Genomic DNA, 18567 nt, shown 5'->3' with positions numbered 1-18567 from the left:
GTTTCTGCCCTTTCCTGGGGTTGTTCCTGGCTAAGGAAGCTGCTTGTGCCTGGCCCAGTGTCCTGCTCCTGCCTGTCATCCCTTCCGGGACACAGGGACTTCTTGTCCCCAAGCTTGTGGTGCCAGCAGACTGTGGCAGCTGCTCCATTGCAGTGTGGGGGAGTGATGCAAATCCGTAGGAATCACTGGATACTGAAGGGTTCAGTGACTAAACCAACAGAAACCATGAATTAACAAGTTTTGTACAGTTCCTCACGTGCTTTGGACAGGAGCGAGTGACTGAATCATTTATGATGCCACTTGTGTCCATGGGCTAAATACTCACTTGGAGATATTCCTGGAGCTGCAGGTGGGGCAAGGGCTCCCTGCTGGGATGTCTTGGATCAGGTGTGGGCTGTGAATTCGGAGGGTACAGAGAAATGAGAGCAGGGCTGGTTTGGTCAAGGGCAAATGGGAGGTGTTCAGCTGGGTGTGGATCTTTCAGAGGCTCAGAAAGGGACAGGAGGTCTGTGCCTCTGTCCTGCTGATATGGATCTATGCAGGGATGAGAAATGCTTTGGGAGGGGCTGCTGGAGAGAGTAACTGGATATCCAGGCTGACTGTGCAGGATTTCGGCATGATGGGGCCTCCTGCAAGGTCACCAGAGCTCCCAGAGTCATGGAATGGCCTGGGTGGGAAGAGACCTTAAAGCCCATCCAGTGCCACCCCTGCCATGGGCAGGGACACCTTCCACTGTCCCAGGCTGCTCCCAGCCCCAATGTCCAGCCTGGCTTTGGACACTGCCAGGGATCCAGGGGCAGCCACAGCTGCTCTGGGCACCCTGTGCCAGGGCCTGCCCACCCTCCCAGGGAACAATTCCTTCCCAATATCCCATCCAGCCCTGCCCTCTGGCAGTGGGAAGCCATTCCCTGTGTCCTGTCCCTCCATGCCTTGTCCCCAGTCCCTCTCCAGCTCTGCTGGAGCCCCTTTGGGCACTGGCAGGAGCCACTGGGATCCCTGGTCACTTCTGGGCTTGCAGAGGAAATGAGGAGCTGAAGGTGATGCTGCAGGCTCTGAGGCTGAGTGCTTGCCTCCTGCCAGTGGGGCCAGTCCCGGCTTTTCCCACAGGCATTCCTGGCAGGGAAGCATTTTCCAGGTGTGACAAGAGGCAGTCACTGTCCCTGGCCCCAGCTCTGCACCCGAGCTGCTCCAGGAGTTCAGCACTTTGTGTGTCGTTGCTGTTCCGAGCTGGTGAATGAAGAAGTTACTATTTTTATCATGCCATTATTTTAAATTTTTTTTTCTAATTTTCTTTCCTGGCAATGAGCTGTGCTGCTGAGCCCCCAATTATCTGCTAATGAGCCATTATTTCCCTGTAATCACACCTTCCCCTCTGTGTTTTTGCTCATTGCCATTCACAAGGGGACAGGAGGGACATTTGGCCGTGTCCAGCAGGACGATCTGTGACTCTCCAGCGCTCCCACAAAAGCATCAGCTGGGTTTGTTTCATCTCCTCCTGCGTTCCCTGCCAGCTCTGCGCCTCAGTCTCTGAGATTCCTGTTCAGGAGGTTTCAGTGCTGGATCCATGCTTCTCCATAGGGCTTCCCAACTTCTTATCCTGTTGGAAATAGGGATCAGAGTATTGTAGTCAAAAGGCAGAGCAAAAAAACAACCACCAAGCCTGCACCTCCTCCAAAAGCCAGCAAAGTGGCATCTTGCAAAGCTCTCTTGGCTCCTCCTGAGAAGAGCTTTGGAAAGATTGGGAAGAAATCCACTGGAAAGACTTGTGGAAGCAGTGCTGATGCCTGCCTGTGTTACAGCCCACATACATATATATATATATATATAAATATGTATATAGGTATTTGTAGAATCACAGAATGGTTTTTAGGTTGGAAAAGCCCCCTGAGAACATCGAGTCCAACCATTCCCCAGCACTGCCAGGGCCACCACTGACCCTGTCCCCAAGTGCCACATCCACGGGGCTGTTAAATCCCCCCAGGGATGGGGACTCCAGCACTGCCCTGGGCAGCTGTGCCAGGGCTGGACAGCCCTGCCCATGAAGAAATGTTCCCAATATCCAACCTGAACCTCCCCAGCCCAGCCTGAGGCCGTTCCCTCTCCTCCTGTCCCTGTTCCCTGCCAGCAGAGCCCGACCCCCCCCGGCTGCCCCCTCCTGTCAGGGACTTGTGCAGAGCCACAAGGTCCCCCCTGAGCCTCCTTTGCTCCAGGCTGAGCCCCTTTCCCAGCTCCCTCAGCCGCTCCTGGGGCTCCAGCCCCTTCCCAGCTCCGTTCCCTTCCCTGGACACGCTCCAGCCCCTCCAGGTCTGTCCTGCACTGAGGGACACAGGGACACTGCTCTCCACCCCGCAGGGCTCCGTGTGCCGCAGCTGCCCCTCCGTGGCTGCTCCATTTTCCAGCTTTGTTTCCTGAGTATCTCGAGTTGTTCCTTGGGGACTGTCAGAATGTCTGCAGTTGACTTCCTCCCACTTCTGCCCAACCCTGTCCTTCCAGTCATTCTGTCCCTCTGGGATGTGTTTCCCAGCCCCGGTGCCATCAGGGGTATCCTTTCCTGGTGCACATCCTGGAAGTGCAGGATCCCAAACCAGGGATTTACTGGAAGATACCTCATGTCTCAAATTTGCCTTCTCTGTTCCTATAACCCTGAATTCATCTGCTCTTTTGGCTCACTTTTAAAAGTTCCTTTGGAATTTGCATGGATTTAGAAGCAGCCATGACCAGTGGCTCCCAGGGCTGCCTGTTGGGTTGGGTCTCTCCTCTGATGCCGTGAGGAATCTTGGATTGATCACATTCTGCATTTCATCTCCGTTTCTCCAGTGCGTCCATCCTATTTGGAGTTTAAACCCTGCCTTTTGGTGTGTTTTAAACTCAGTCTGTGACTCTGTAGCCTGAATTTCAGCTTTTTGAGGTTGTTCAGGTGTTTGGGTGTTGGGAACATCCCGTTTGTGCCAGGAAGTGTATGAGTGCAGTCCAGAGTGAGTGCAGTCTTTGCTGCTCAGGATTATTGACCAGGAGCAGCATCATTCTGTAATCTCAGCAATAAAACCTTCAATAGCCGGGCTGGGAATGCTGCAGTGATGGGAATGGAGATGCTTTGGGCTTTCCCACTGCCCAGTTTTGTATCCTGCTTATTTTCATAGAATCATGGAATGGTTTGGGTGGGAAGGGACCTTAAAGCTCATCCCATCCCACCCCTGCCATGGGCAGGGACACCTTCCACTGTCCCAGGCTGCTCCAAGCCCCAATGTCCAGCCTGGCCTTGGGCACTGCCAGAGATCCAGGGGCAGCCCCAGCTGCTCTGGGAATTCCACCCCAGCCCCTCCCCACCCTCCCAGGGAACAATTCCTTCCCAATATCCCATCCATCGCTGCCCTCTGGCACTGGGAAGCCATTCCCTGTGTCCTGTCCCTCCATGCCTTGTCCCCAGTCCCTCTCCAGCTCTCCTGGAACCCCTCTGGGCACTGGAAGGGGCTCTGAGGTCTCCCTGGAGCCTTCTCCTCTCCAGGTGAACCCCCCTAGGAGCGGTGGCCTTTGAGCTCTGGGTTTGCTCTGTGGAGCCCCATCACCAGGTGGGCGGCCCCCACCTGCTCCCACTGAATGTGACTTCAGGAAATGTCCCAGCTTGTCATGAGCAGCCAATTTTCCCTATTTTTAGGCTTCCATTTGCCTGAGCAGCTTTCCCTTTGCATTAGCAGGGAGAGGCAACAGCCCTGCCAGGTCGGTGGTAATTGCTGAGCGATCACCCGGATTTGGAATGATTTATGAATGATTATTTTCCCTACTATTTCGATGATTAATTCTCAGTGTAATTCTTTCTAACCACCAAAATTCCGCCTGTTCCTGCATCTGCAGCTGCTATAAACCTCATCCATCTCCCTGGCAGCCGGGCCAGGCTATTAAATATAGATCCCTGCTCCATTTAATATTCATAGCGATTAAAAGTGATGAAAGCAGTTGTGTCTGCCAGAGCCAGGGTGGAAATTACTCTGCTTCAGGAATGATGGGTGAGCTCTGTATCCCAGAGATCCGGATAATTCCTCACAGGAAGGGCTGGGGATTCTGAATCATACCCTTGCTTGGTGTTGGGATAAACAGGGAATCTGGAAAGGAGGTGGGATTGATTTCTGTGCATTTACTGTGAGGAGAAAGAGCTTGGAGTTTGGGCTGGGATGGCTGCAGGATTTGCTGCTGGCTGATCCTCATGGACATCTTGCACTCTGTCTGTGGGAGGAAAAAAGGCTTGTTCCCAATCTGTGGGATGTTTTTCATACTTTTAAATCCAAAAACTCCCAGACAAGTGTGGGAAAAGGCAGGAGAAAGTGTACGAGCGGTGGAACTGGGAATGGAGGCTCAATCCATGCTGTGCTGGTGGTTGGACCACCGGGGCACCTGAAGGCAGCTTGTTCCATGGATTGGGAACACCCAGCTGGGGACTCGGATGCTTCCAAGCTCAGCTCCCCCTGGCAGATGTGCAGGTCCTGCTGCCAGTAGGGAAATCAGCTGCTGAGAGACGCATTGTCACTGCTGCAATCTCTGGTGGCTTTGGGGGACCCCAGGAATGCTGCTTGAATGAAAGTCATCCACATTCCTTCTGTCCCGTCAGAGCTTTCCCTGTGGACAGCACTCAGGGATCTCTGCTCTGGCTCGACTTCACTCCTGCAGTATTGATCTGCAATTCCAACCCCCCATGAGCTCATTCCAGCTGCCTCCAGCAGAAAGCTGGGTTTAATTTCCAGCACAGGACCTGCCCTGCCTTTGGGAGGCTCCAGAGGCTCTGATGGACTGGTAGGAAAGCAGCTCAGGCTTGCAGGAGGACTGGGGAGAGATTCAAGGTGATGTAGGAAGGATGAGGACTGTTGCTGAAAATGAGGATACTTGGGAAGGGAAAGTTTTCCACTCACAGGGAGGAGGAGGAAGGTGAGGGATGGAGGATGAGGAGAGCTGTGCTGGACTTGGAGAGGAAGATAATTCGGGATGAACTGCCTGCCCCAGCCACGGTGTGGGGCTGGGGAGCTGTGGTGCTTTGGGCCAGAGACCCTGGATGCAGTTTGGGAATTTTGGAATAAAAGGTCTAATGCTGAACCTTTCAATCCCTTTGCCTCCTCCTGGTTTGTCCATGAAAAGGCTCTTCCCAGCTCTGCTCATCCAGAGGCAGCACTGAAACAGCCCAGCCATGAGCAGCAGCTCCCTGGGATTGCTCCCTGATGGTTTTGGGGTGGGAGCTCAGCGTGGCAGCGCCTCCCGTGGGATCCAGGTCCCTGGGATTCCCATGGACTGCAGTGCAAAGCCTGGGCATGTCCCCAATGTGGGGACGCTCCTCTGTTGTCCCTCCAGCCAGCAGCTTTCCCACCAGCTCCGGGGAAATTGCAGGCAATGGGAAACATTTCTCTGAAGGAGGATTTCAGGATGGAAAAAGGGGGTGGAAAGGGAGCTCTGCCTGCGTGGCTGCAGCGGGACGCTGCTCCAGGCACTGAGGTTTGTGTTCTCTGGGGCTGAGGAGCAAGTCTGAGGAGGCTTATGGCCGATGGCTGCCGATCCATTTTCCATAGATTAAATTGCATCACAGCTCCAAAAATAATCTGCCCAGCTTACGGTGAGGCTGCCTGTTCCTATAGCAACACTGCGTGCCCCTGCCCTGCAAACCAAACCCAGCCTGGATCCCGGAGCCGGTCCCGAGCCCAAACAGAGCACGAGGGGCTTGGCTTGGGGAGCGCTTAGGGAGGACTTGGGTTTGGGGTCAGAGGTGTAAAATATGAGCCTGGAATGTTCCTGGAGAGGGCATTTATGAGAAGCTGCTGTGGTTTGTGTCTCTGGGATTTGAGCCCGTGCTTGCAGATGTTCCCCGAGTGCATCGTGAGGAGAGCGGGAAGCAGCAGCTGCATTTGTGGAGCCTTCCCGGAGCGAGGGGGGAAGGAGGAGGGAAAGGAGGAGGAGGAGGAGGAGAGTGTTATGTGGGTTATTGCAGTGCCTGGGGCCGGCCCTGCTCTGCCACTCTTGTGTCGTGGCACAGGGAAGAGGGATGAGTTTGGAGTTGGGTGGCAATGGCTGCTCATGCTCTGCTCAGCCCAAATCCACCCAGGGTCCCAGAGATGTTGGCACCAAGCCCTGCACAGGGCCAGGGCAAAGCTTGGTTGCAGGATAGAGAGGGGGATGAATTCAAATCATGGATAGTCCCTCTGTGCCACTGGTGAGCACAGGGAAATCTCCAGAGCACCCTGGGAATGCAGGAAGCCTTAGGAGGATGCTGTGGAGGCTGGGCTGCCTCATCCATGGCACAGGAGCTGGAGGAACCTGGCAATTTGTTGTCAAATTTTTCCTGCCAGCCTTTCATGTTTGTTTTCTTGAGGAGCTTTTGTTCCCTGGGGACGAGTGACAGGAATTCCTACTGAATGTCTGTCTTTCATTCCGAGCACGGCTTGTGCCGAGGAGGAGCTGGGGTGAGCTGGGGTGAAGCCCCTGAGCCAGGGATGTGCTGCTTCCCCAGGGCATCCAGGGCCACCTGCATCCCAGCACGGGACTGGGAGCCCCCCTGCCACCCCCTGAGGGTTTGCTGCTTTAGGATCTTAATTCCCTGGGAGCAGATGGCAGAGCTGGAGCACCAGGAGGGATGAGGGCTGGGTGGGAGCCGCTGTCATCCTGCATGGAAAGAGGGGATCTATCACTGAGCCCTTCCCTCTGCAGGGACAGGGTGTGCTGGGGGCTGGAAACCATGGATTAAAGCACTCTTCGTGTCCTTGGAGGATATCCCCTGTGTGGAGGAGCAGGGAGGCCTTCCGGGCTCCTGCAGGGCTTCCAGGCTGTTTGCTGGTCCCAGACATGGTCCCGATCCACTTTGGGCCTGCCCTGCTGGGGAATGTTGGTTTGAGCTTTAATGGGATTTAGGAGCTGCTGGGAGCTGAGGGTCCAAAAGGAGACCAAACTGGGGGAAAGGAGCGAGGGCAGCATCTGGAGACAAGGAGCACAGAGCATTGGAATAGAATCCCAGAATCATTAAGCTGAGGTCATCGAGTCCAACCATTCCCCAGCACTGCCAGGGCCACCACTGACCCTGTCCCCAAGTGCCACATCCACGTGGCTGTTAAATCCCCCAGGGATGGGGATTCCACCACTGCCCTGGGCAGCTGTGCCAGGGCTGGACAGCCCTGCCCATGAAGAAATGTTCCCAACATCCGACCTGCCCCTCCCCAGCCCAGCCTGAGGCCGTTCCCTCTCCTCCTGTCCCTGTTCCCTGCGAGCAGAGCCCGACCCCCCCGGCTGCCCCCTCCTGTCAGGGACTTGTGCAGAGCCACAAGGTCCCCCCTGAGCCTCCTTTGCTCCAGGCTGAGCCCCTTTCCCAGCTCCCTCAGCCGCTCCTGGGGCTCCAGCCCCTTCCCAGCTCCGTTCCCTTCCCTGGACACGCTCCAGCCCCTGAGTATCCTCCCCCTCAGCCAGTCCTCACTTTCCTTGTTCTGGTTCCTTCTCATTCCCTGCATGTTTGGAACCCCCTTCAGAGCCATCACTAAAACTCCTTCTGGGCTGTGCTGGAAAATGTTTCAGTTGGGTTCTGCTGGGTGTCCCTCACCATCCCCCTGTCTGAGTTGTGTTTCCCCTCTCCCCCTCTTCCCTCTCCTAAATCCTCCCAAGCATTTAGGAATCTGTGTTTTTGCAGCTTCCAAGACGTTCTGTGACCTGGAGTGAGTGCAATTAGGAACCTCCATTCAGTTCCTAACCCAGTGCTGTGACCTTGACGGTCCCGTTGCACTTTGGCTTCTGCAAATCCCCCGTGGTCCATCCTCAAATGAGGAGCCCTGGATAGACTCTCTCTCTGTGGGTATTTCCTGACCTTCAGGGTGTTTTCCCAGCCTCAGCAAAGCCAAATCATTTTTCTCCCTGTCTGAGCTGATCCAAAAGCTGGAATAAGGGCAGGATCCCCAGACCTGTGGTGTTTGGGTGGGCTCCAAGCAAAGACCTCCAGGCAGAGGCTTGCTGCTCTTCCACCTTTCTGGATGAGTGAATCCTTCATCCTCAGCAATAGGAGAAATATTTCTGCTGCTCTCTGCTGCAGTCCTTGATGATAATCTTCAGCTGTACCTGCAGGAATTGGTGTGTCATGTGCAAAGGTCGGTCAGGGGTTGGACTCGATGGCCTTGGAGGTCTTTTCCAGCCTAAATGATCCTGTGATTCAAAGCAGCTTCCCTGAGACCAGCCCTGATGGGGGAACGAGGGGATGCCAGACCCCAGACCCCCTGTCCTGTGCTGTGTCACAGCATTCCCGTGGCAGTTTGTCCTGGTGGCAGCAAAAGCATCTGCAGAGCTGGTGGGGATGGCCTGGTGGGACCAGGGCTCCTCTGCTCGGATCTGGGGCTGCTGCTCCAAAGCTGGTGCAGATCTGAGTGGCTGCTGCTTGCTGGAGGAAACAGAAGGATTCCTGTTTCTGTGGGTTTGGGATTTGGTCAGCTTTCCCTGGAGCTCCCAGGAGAAAGATGGAAGCACCTTCAGAGCTGGTGTCAGTGCTCCACCTTGGGGGATGGATGGCAGTGAGGAGGTTTGGGTGCTCTGTGTGATCACTTCTGCTTTAACCAACTCTGATTTATTTGACTGTAGCTGTGACATTGGATTTCCTTCTTCCCAGGCTTTGATTTGAGGCAATTGCAGCAAGTTACGTTGCTTGAGATATTTTTATATAGATCTAGTATTATATAATTAATTATATATATATAAAATATATTATTAATTGGTTCCTGCTCTAGTGGAAGGTGTCCCTGCCCATGGCAAGAGGATGGATTGAGATGAGCTTTAATGCCTCTTCCAACCCAAGCCATTCCATGATTCTATGATTCCAGTTGCCCAGGCAGGAGGAGGAAGGTGGGATCCTGCTGCCCACCCCACCAGCATTCCAACATCCCACAGCAGCAGCTTTGGGACAGCAGGAGCTGCTGAGGGATGCTCAGCTCAGCCGACTCAGCTGGAATGAGCAGCATCCCTGGGCTGACCCAGGTTCCTTCCCCCTTTTCCTGGGCTTTGAGGTGTTTATATAATTCTGCACAGCGATAAAAAACTGGGCCACGCTGTGTTCCTGCCTCAAGCTGAGCACTCGGGCAGGGATTGTTCCCACAGCCTCAATCAATGGGCAGGAAATAATGTCCTGGCAAAGTGCAGAGCCCGTCCCTCTTCGTGCTCTGCCATCCCTGTGTTGGCACTGCCCAGGCTCCCCAGGGAATGGGCACGGCCCCAGGGCTGCCAGAGCTCCAGGAGCGTTTGGACAGCGCTGCCAGGGATGGGGTGGGAATGTTGGGGTGTCTGGGTGATCTTTGTGGGTCCCTCCCAGCTCAGGACATTCTGTGATTGTGTGAAAAATCCCCAGGCCGTGATCCAGGATTGCATCTGGGCAAGGTGATCCAGGCTTTGCTCTGGAAATCCCAGAGCACTGAAAGCCCATGGGAACCAGGACTTTGGGGCAGGATTTTGTGTAAGGCAGGAGGGGGGAAAAATGAGAGGGAGGGGATTGGGGGTTAAATGTTGCCTGGGGATGGGCAGAGGGAGGCTTCCTCTTGCTTGGCACAATTTTTGCACCACTTGTAAGCTGATGAAATTGTCTTAGTGAATTATTTTTGATGTCTGCAAACAGAAAATTGGGACATTAGGATTGTCCCGTGGGTTTTGCCATGTTCAGGCTCCTGTTGGCAATGACAGCGGGGTTGGCTTCTGCTCCTGGGAGCTTTATAAAACATGGGACTTTATTATAAATTGGCTATTAAAGTCCTCGTTAGTGATCAGATCCCAGAGCTGTGGAGAAGGCACTCCTGCCTTCTGGAGTGCAGGCAGCTGGCACAGCCTGGAGAGGCTGCTGGAATGCTGGTGGGAGGAGCACAGATTCTCACCTGGAGAGAGAGATGGTGAAGGAAGCCAGAGACTGCCCTGGAAAGAGCAGCCCGGTGTCCCTCTCCCAGCGAGTGTCCCGGGTGTGGAATGCTCTGTCCTTGGAAGCACCGCCTCAGGACAATATCCAAAGCCCAGGGAATGTGCCCACACTGCTGGAGACCCTTTGCGTGCCCAGCATGGAAGGCACTGTGGGAACACTTGAAACTTTTGTATCACAACGTGGACTTTGAGGAGGTTTTGGTCATTTTCTGTACTGGTAGAAAAGTGGCTTTGATTTTCTTGCCAGGTCTTTTGGAGTTGGGCTGTGATGTGAGCCCGTGCCATCGCTGTGGTGCCTCTGTGCACCCTCCTGGGATGGAGCCCTTGGAATCCCATTCTGCTTTCCCTACCAGCTGCTCTGGACACTCCCTTGGTGCTGTCCCCTGTCCAGGCTCAGCAGCTCCCCAGCCTGTCCGTGGGAGCTGCCCTGCTCCCAACACCTCAGCTGGCAGCTCACCTTCCTTGGGGAGCTCTCAGCTGGCTCCCCCAGCTGCTCTGACTGTCCTTTGTCCTTGGTGGCTGCTTCCTCTCCTGGCTCCAACAGCTGCTCCTCGTGTTTGTCAGAACTCTGAGCTGTGCATGCTCCGGGCTGGGTTGCAGAGGGACCAAATGGTGATGCTGGGAGATGCTGCTCTGGTGCTTCATGAGCCTCTTTGGGGTTTGCTCTGTGCCGCATTTCCCTCGGATTTTGTCCCGTTGTCCCTGGGCAGTGAGGTTGGTGCTGCTGTGGAGCATCAGCCCTGTCCCTGAGCTGTGCCCCCTGTCCCATCACATCCGTTCTGGGTAGGTTCACCACGAGTCCTGGTGTGACACCGAGCTGTGCTCTGCTCCTGCTCCCACTCCGGGTTGATGATCCTGTCACATTTATCCAGATCCTTGCCTTTGGATCCTGGTAATCGAAGGGTTGCTCTTCCTCTGGTTTCCTTACTGTGGATTCAATCTGAGCAGTGCCTGATCTCTCAGTACCCACAGCATTTCCAGAGCTCCTATCAATGAGCCAGGAATAGCAGCCAAACACCCACCTGCCAGGGAATCACGGGTTTCCTTCTTTCCTCGCAGCCCTGAGAGGGAATGTGCTGCTCCCCCGTTACACCAGAGCCATCCCTGAGCTCCGTGCCTGGATTGTGTGGAGAATGTTCTCACTCCCCCAACTCCCCCAGACCTGGCAGAGAAGCTGCAGGCAGGTTTTGCTGGTGCCCATCTCTCTGAAACCCAGAAATAGGTGACTGATGGAGGGGAGATAAAGGAACAGCTCCCTGCTCCGCTGCCTCAGAGGGTTTTGGGAGCACCTGCAAAACCCTTGGCTGAACTTTCGAGCATAATGATGGGGCACAGCCCCTGCCCAGGACCTGCTTCTCTCTCTTTGTATTTGCTTTGGGTGCTGCCATCTCTTGGGACCGATCACCTCCTTCCTGGGGGAGCAGTGGGATGATCAGAAATGCTGTGTTACCCTCGCTGCATGGATTTGGGTTCATTTCCTGGTTTTAAGTGTTCTGGAGTTGCAGCAATTTTTGCTGTAGCCGAGGTGCTGATCGTGGAGTTTTCTGCCCTCTGAAGACATGGTGCTGGTTTTGGGTAGCAGTGTTACTTTCCTCCGTGTCTCTGTGACCTCTCCCTTGGGTGACACAGTTTACCCTGTCCTGAGCAGAGCTGGCAGAACCCCCAGTGCAGAGGGGATCGACCCTGGTGAGCCTGGGAAGGGCAGGTTTGGTGTGTGGCACCCCCTGTGCCACCCCTCCACCCAGCCCTGAACCAGATCTCAGTCACAGCCACCGGAGCAGCCACTCAGGGCTCTGGGTGCCACCCCCACCACGCTGTGCTCGGGGGGGGGGCGGTGGGTGGCCACGACCCCCAGCCCGGCGCTGGGAGGAGGCGGGAGGTCCCTGGTCCCTGCCCGTGGCGCTGCTGGGCCGGGGGTAACCATGGAAACGCTCTTCTCTCCATCCCTCCCTTCGCAGATGACTCGGGTGACGAGGAGCCCGCCTCGCAGTCAGACAAGAGCGAGCTGCACGGCCCCCTGAAGACCCTGTCGAGTAAGCTGGAGGACCTGAGCACCTGCAATGAGCTGATCGCCAAGCACGGCGCGGCCCTGCAGCGCTCGCTCAGCGAGCTGGAGAACCTGCGCCTGCCGGCCGACAGCGGAGAGAAGATCAAGGCGGTGAACGAGCGCGCCACGCTCTTCCGCATCACCTCCAATGCTATGATCAACGTGAGTGCTGCTTCTCCTCCCCCTCCTCCTCCTCCTCCTCTTCCTCCTCCATCCCCCTGCCCTCCCTGTTTGCTCCCCGTTCCTTGGCGGGTGCCGCGGCGAGGGGATGGGAAGTTGGGAAGATGCAGCTGGGAAGAGGGCATGGATATGGACCCCACCAGGACACAGGTCTGCTGCATCCTTCCAGCCTGCTCCATGTAATGGGTCGTTTCTGGAAAGCTGGGAAATGTGGATGGTGGGAATGCTAAGGGGCTTTGTGCTGCTCCATGGGGGGAATTCTGACTGGCACAGCACTTTAGAGCCCGCTGCCCGCTGCAGGTTGAGACCCACATCCCACATCCCTCACATCCTCAGTGCTTCCATGAAGCTGCTCGTGCTCCACACGGCTGTGGGATTTAACCCCCTCAGGGTCTTGTGCCCGCTCTGCTCTCCCAGCTGGGTTGTCGGAGGTCGGGAAGTGGTGCCGGCACCGCCGCTGCTCCTGCCTTGTGCAGTCTCATGCTGCTTTCTGGTTGTTTTTTGGAGACAGCTCGTGTTTGGAGTGTGGCTCTGCCTCTATCACAGTGAGGCAGCTCTTCCTGGGGAGCCTGCTTTATCCCAGGGAGCTCTGAGAGAGAGCAAAACTGTGTAAAATATTTAAATGAAATTAAAAAAAAAACAATCCCAAAGCTTTCACGGGGCTGGAATAATGTATGAAGGCAGAGCTCAGGGAATTGTGAATGGAGCAGTGCTGTCCCAGCCCTGAGCAGAAGGAGGTTGGGTGGTGTTTGATGTGGGCTTTAAAAAATAACAATAATTCCCAGCAGGAGCCGGAGGGCACTCTGAGCCCCACGGTCGCAGCATCCTCCCCATTCCCACTCCTTGGATTCTGTAGCCACAGGGGGGAAAGGGCTTTCTGAGTCTCTCTTTTGTGTTTCAGAGCAATTTGGGGATGCTTGTGCAGTGTTCTCCCCACGGAGACTTTGTCCCAAGTTTTGAGAATGGGGTTGGCAGCGTGGTGGGAGGTGCCAGCTGACCCTTGGTGCTGCCCAGGTTTGCTGTCAGGAGGCAGAACGGCAGTGGGATGTGGGCAGGGAATTGCTGGGGAGAGGATTCTCCAGCAGCCTTTGGGAAGGGATGAGCAGAGCACTATTTGCTGTGTCCAGCCCAGACAGGAGGAGGAGGAGGAAGAGGAGGAGGAGGTTGTGGTTGTTGGACGTGATAAAAGCTTGAGCAAGGCTGTCTGGAGGGTGGGGAAATTCCACAAAAACTGTTGTGCCCGGATAAAACAGCAGGAACATGGCTTGTCCAAAATTCCAAGCAGGTAAGAGGGGCCAGGGGGGTGGCAGGGCAAGTTCTCACGTGGGTGCTGTGGATCTGTTTCTAACAGCAGCCTTTGGTACTTCGGCTCTGGATGGGCATCCTGAGGAGATGCCCGAGGGAAAGGCTGTGCCCTGGAAGGAGCAGGATGGGAGATGCCCGAGGGAAAAGCTGTGCCCTGGAAGGAGCAGGATGGGAGATGCCCGAGGGAAAAGCTGTGCCCTGGAAGGAGCAGGACTGGAAGGAGCAGGATGGCAGCAGTGTGGCAGCTCCCGGGAGGTTGTGGCTCTCCCAGCTCACCACTGAGCCCGTTGTTTGGGGAGGAGGTGACAGAGCTGTGGGCAGGGGGACACTTTGAGGGGCTGGGTTAGAAAGGCAGGAGAAGGACAAGCAGTGAGGGGGAGACCAGGAAGGAGGGGACCAGCCCGACCCCATGTCATGGGGACTGGTGGCTCCCAGCCACACCGTCACCTTTTCCAGCATGGATCCCTTTCTGTGTCTTGATTTCTCCTTTTAGATGGGGTGATGCCTTCTGGAGCTGCCAGCAGCCTCTCGTGGGGGGGTGGGGGGAGCTCTGTGCAGTGCAAAGACCCCAAAATCTTGTGTTGAACACTAAACATCACTCCAGGGAAGCACGTGGAGCTTCCTGGTGAAAATACACCTTGCTTGTGCCTACCTCCATCCCTGAGCACATCTCCTGTGGGAGCACAAGCTGCTTTCGCCAGGCCAGTTTCCTTGCAGGAGAAATTCAACTCTCCTTGCTGGCCAGACTTTTCCCGGACAGATCCCAGCTGGCAGCGCTGGGCTGGTGCTGGCACGTGGATGCTCCGTGGCCAGGCTCTGCCCTGGCTGCAGCACCAAACCTCACAGATCCACTCCATGGAAGTGGATATGGATCCGTGAGGTTTGGTGCTGTGGCTGTGAGCAGAGGGGGTTGGGTGCTCCAGGGAAGGAATGGGTGCTCCTGGAAAGAAGGGCTGGGAGCTCTGAGGAAGGGATGGATGCTCCAGTGAAGGAATGGGTGCTCCAGGGAAGGGAAGGGTGCTCCTGGGAAGGAATGGGTTCTCCTGGGAAGAAGAGAAGGGTGCTGCAGGGAAGGGAAGAGTGCTCCTGGGAAGGGAAAGGTGCTCCAGGGAAGAAGGGCTGGGAGCTCTGGGGAAGGGAGGGATGCTCCAGTGAAGGAGTGGGTGCTCCAGGGAAGGGAAGGGTGCTCCTGGGAAGGGAAGGGTGCTCCTGGGAAGAAGGGCTGGGTGCTGTGGGGAAGGGATGGATGCTCCAGTGAAGGAATGGGTGCTCCAGGGAAGGGAAAGGTGCTCCTGGGAAGAAGGGCTGGGAGCTGTGGGGCTGGCACGTGCAGTGGCCTCTGATCCGATTATGTAAATGGCCCCGGAGCCGCGGGGAGCGCAGCAGGCACAGGAAATAAATAAATAGAGATGGAAATGCAAGAGCTTTGCTGCAAAGGTGACCTTCCCTCTGTGCTCTGGGTGCTGCCACGGCCAGCACAGGGTGCTTCCCTCCAGAGGCTGGGAACATCACCTGGGCAGGTGGTGCTGGGAGTGATGGGGAAAGGCGTGGGCAGAGCCAGAGCGGGACATGCTGGGCTGTTGTGTTCCAGGTGAGGATTTCAGACGTGCAGGGACTGGCTGGTGCAGGGCTTAAATTGAAGCCCAGAGCTCTGTGAGCTTCCTGTTGGCTCTGCTCCCTGTTGGAATGTCACCAGACAGAGTCCAGGCTCGCCGGGATGGAGGAGCCCCGTGTCAGCAGGGCTGGGCAGCAGACGCACAAAGCCAATGTGCCACGGGGGAGGAGTGGGAGGTGTGTAAAAATAAGAAGCAACAAATCACCGGGATAATGAGAGGCCCAGAGGATCCGGAGCAGTGGCTGAGTTGTGTAGACTCATCCAAGGAGTGGGGAAAGCTCCGTCTCATCATTCAGCAGGAGACAGCAGGCAGGAGGGATGTGTGGATGCACTGAGGAAGCCGGTTTGGGCGTCAGGAAGAGCTCACAGGGCTGTGGGTGGTGATGGAAATAGGTTTTTAATGGGAATGGGGATGCTACGGTGGAACTCTGTGCTTCCTCGAGGAACGGGAGCGTGGGGAGCAGCAGGGCTTGGGCTTGCCTGTGTCATTCCTGGGTTAGTTTGTGTTTTTCCTTGAGGTTTTGGAGGAGCAGGGGTGCAGGAAGGCTCTGCCAGGCCAGGGCAGCCCAGACAAGGAAGGGTGAGAGGAGCAGGGGTGCAGTGCTGGGTGGGAGATGCTGCTCCATCAGGATTTGGTGAGAAGGGACCACCTGGAGCAGGCGGTCCCAGAAACAAAGGACTCAGCTGCCCCTGAGAGGCGCTGGTGGCCACCCCAGCCTGTCCTGCAGAGATGCCAGCACTTGATTTGAGGCAGGCTGATTTCCCACCCAGCTTTTTCTTTCCCATGGGAATGAACCCTCCTGGAGCAGCAGCACCTGAGACATCAGCACAGAGCACTCTCCATCCTTCAGATCTTCCAAGGGTGTGAAACACAGAGCTGGAGCCAGCGTGAGGTGGACAACAGCATGTGCTGCCTCTCCTCCAGGAAAGGGCCCAGGGGCTGTCGGTTTAAGCCTCTCCAGGACACCCAGCAGCATCCCAGAGGCTGCGTCCCCCAGTCCCAGCAGGATTTCTCCCTGTGGATCCCTCCAGGGCTGTGCTCCGGCTCAGCAGCAGTTTTGGGGTGGCCCTGTGCTACGTGCCAGTGGCTCAAGGAACTACTGGCCTCTCCCTGCAGCCGCACTGGGCTCCTGGCGACTCTGAGTGGCATCTGCCTGCTGGAGTAGGTTTAAGTGGAGCCTCTGGGTGCCTGTGCTGGAATGAGCTGTCTGGGCACAAGATGTGCTTCCCCAGGTCTGCTCCTCTGCCTCCAGCTTCCCCCTGGAGCACTGAGCCTCCCTCTGCCCCCTGGGAATGCTGCTGTGGTTGATCCATAGTCCCAAAACTGTTTCCATATTAACTCAGATGATGCTGAGCAGCCTCAGGTTGCCCAGCGCAGCGTCCAGCCCAGTGTGTGAGTTCTGGGTTTATCTAGTGGTGGATGATGGATATACCCCATGTGTGTGTGTCTGCTTGGAACACTGCTTAAAGCTGGGAGGCAACAGAGCCCCTGCCATCACCTCCCTGGGGTGACCGTGGGGCCGGGGTGATGCTGTTGGTCCATACCTTGGGCACGTCCCTGCGCTGAACTGGTTCCCAGTATAGACAGACATACGGTCTGTCCCTCAGGGTCCCCAAACCCATCATGGCACAGGCAGGATGAGGGACCTGGCATCCTCCATCTGGGCAGCAGGGAGGGACCAGCAGCCTGCTGGGCTACTCCCAGTTCACCCCAGTACAGCCAGTGGGCTGGAGGAGCTCTCCCTGTGCATCCAGGGGTTAATTCCCGCACTGCAACGAGGAAACTCCGTCTTTAACCCCCGGATTTGCTTCCTTAGGGCAGGGATTCCCTCCGTGACCCCAGGCAGCTGCTCTGCTGCCCAAAACCCCAGCCAAACCCCACAGGGGGCCAGGGCTTGCCCCCGTGCCCGTGGGAGGGTGATGGCGCAGGAGCTCTCGCTGGCATGTGGCACAGGCTGTGTTAATTATCCGTGCTGCGCTAACGACGCGCACTAATCAGCGCCTTGCAAACCATGTCACCGACCCAGAAAAGCCCCGGCAGTGGGATTAAATCCCTAGCCCAGCCCTAATCCCCCTCGGATGAGAGGGCTGCAACGAGGGCTCCGGGTGCCCTGCGTGTTCCTGCTGTGGATGCGCCGCGCTGACGAGGAAATAACTGGTGGGTGCTTTGCTCTTACTGGGGGAAGGGTGGGAGGCTGACAGTGGCCCCCTGGGGTCTGTCCCTGCCTGAGTGGGGTCGGGGGAGTGGAAATGGGGAGATGTGGAAGTGATGTAAAGATGAGATGAGGAGCCCGGGCCCTGCTCTCGGAGCTGCTGTGCCTTTCTCGGAGCATCCTGTGATGTTTTTTAAACATAGAGGTGTGAGGGTATCTCTGATCAGATCTGTTCAGACAGGCAGTGCCTTCCTCCCACTCCATCCTCATCATCATTCCCTGAGTGCTTCCAACTGGGTTTTATCAGGTGTGTGGGTGCTCAGCCCTCGTGTGTGGCCGTGGGGCCTCCATGCTGGCCAGAGCTTTCAGTGGGTGCTCACCCTGCCTTGGGGGTCTTCACCTTTCCATCTCCTCTTCTGTCTCCTCCTCCTCCTCCTCGTGTCCACCCTCCACCAGGAAGCTTCAGGCTGTCCCCGGGCTCCCCTCAGAACCTCGTGCGAGAAGAGGGAGGATGAATCTGTCCCCAGCACCCGAGGGTGCTTCTTGCAGCTCTTCCCTCCTGGATTTTTTTGGCTGAGAGGGATGATTACTTCTCCGCTGGGGAGTGTTGGGAGTGTTTGTGCCATGCTGCTGGGTCAGCAGGGCTGTGTTGGTGGGCTCAGCACAGCCCTGCACCGTCAGCAGTGCCTGGGGTTGAGCAGCAGCTCTGCTGAGCCAGGAGCCAGCCCAGGCAGGCATCACCTCTGCCATTAACCTGTCCCCAGGGATCCTCCTGGGATCCTCCTCCCTGCCTGGAGGCTCGGGCAGGATGGAGCCGCGGGGAGGGCAAATATCAAAGCATTGCTGGGTGAATCCCTTTGGGCTCACAAGGGTTGTGTTTGCCTCTTCCCTGGGCTGCTGCCCCGAGATGCTTCACTGGGGCTCCTTCCTCCAGCTTTTGTCGAAGAAAAAAAGCACTGGACTGGCAGCTCTGCTCTCCCGTGGATTTACCCAGGAAGAAGTTGTGGCACTGGGAGATGAGGGGATTGTCAGGGGCTGCTGCTGCTCCTGCAGCCCCTCTTGTACCGTGGGGAGGCTTGCACGAGGCTGAATCCGAGGGGCGATCCGAGGCAGCTTCCTGCACGTCCCGGGATTTGGAGCTGCCCTCGGGCAGTGCCAGCTGCTCCTGCCGTCCAGTGCTCGGACAGATGCTCCTCCAGCCTGGAATCTGCTCCATCAGGGCATGAGGAAAGCGGCCAGTGAGAGCCTCAGGAAATCTGTCGTCCTGGGAGCCATCAGCAGGACAGCTCTCCGGGCACACCAGCGCCGGGGTTGGGGCTCCAGGGGCCTGGAAGTGGAGACTGGCTGCTCTTGTGATGGTGTCCACC

General features: G+C 56.5%; 1 protein-coding gene across 5 annotated transcripts in view; it reads left to right on the top strand.

The window, feature by feature from the left end:
- The window catches only part of OSBP2 (oxysterol binding protein 2), a 96316-nt gene that overhangs the window by 54479 nt on the left and 23270 nt on the right, over window positions 1–18567 (top strand). For all 5 annotated transcript variants that reach the window (XM_082293108.1, XM_082293107.1, XM_082293110.1 and 2 more), the window contains one exon: window positions 11859–12109. In XM_082293108.1, the coding sequence (XP_082149234.1) occupies window positions 11859–12109 (251 nt within the window). The remainder of the gene's footprint in view (window positions 1–11858; window positions 12110–18567) is intronic.

This window comes from Coloeus monedula (genome assembly GCF_965178545.1).
Source record: "Coloeus monedula genome assembly, chromosome: 18".
Taxonomy (NCBI): Eukaryota; Metazoa; Chordata; class Aves; order Passeriformes; family Corvidae; genus Coloeus; species Coloeus monedula.
This window is presented reverse-complemented; position numbering and strand designations above follow the sequence as displayed.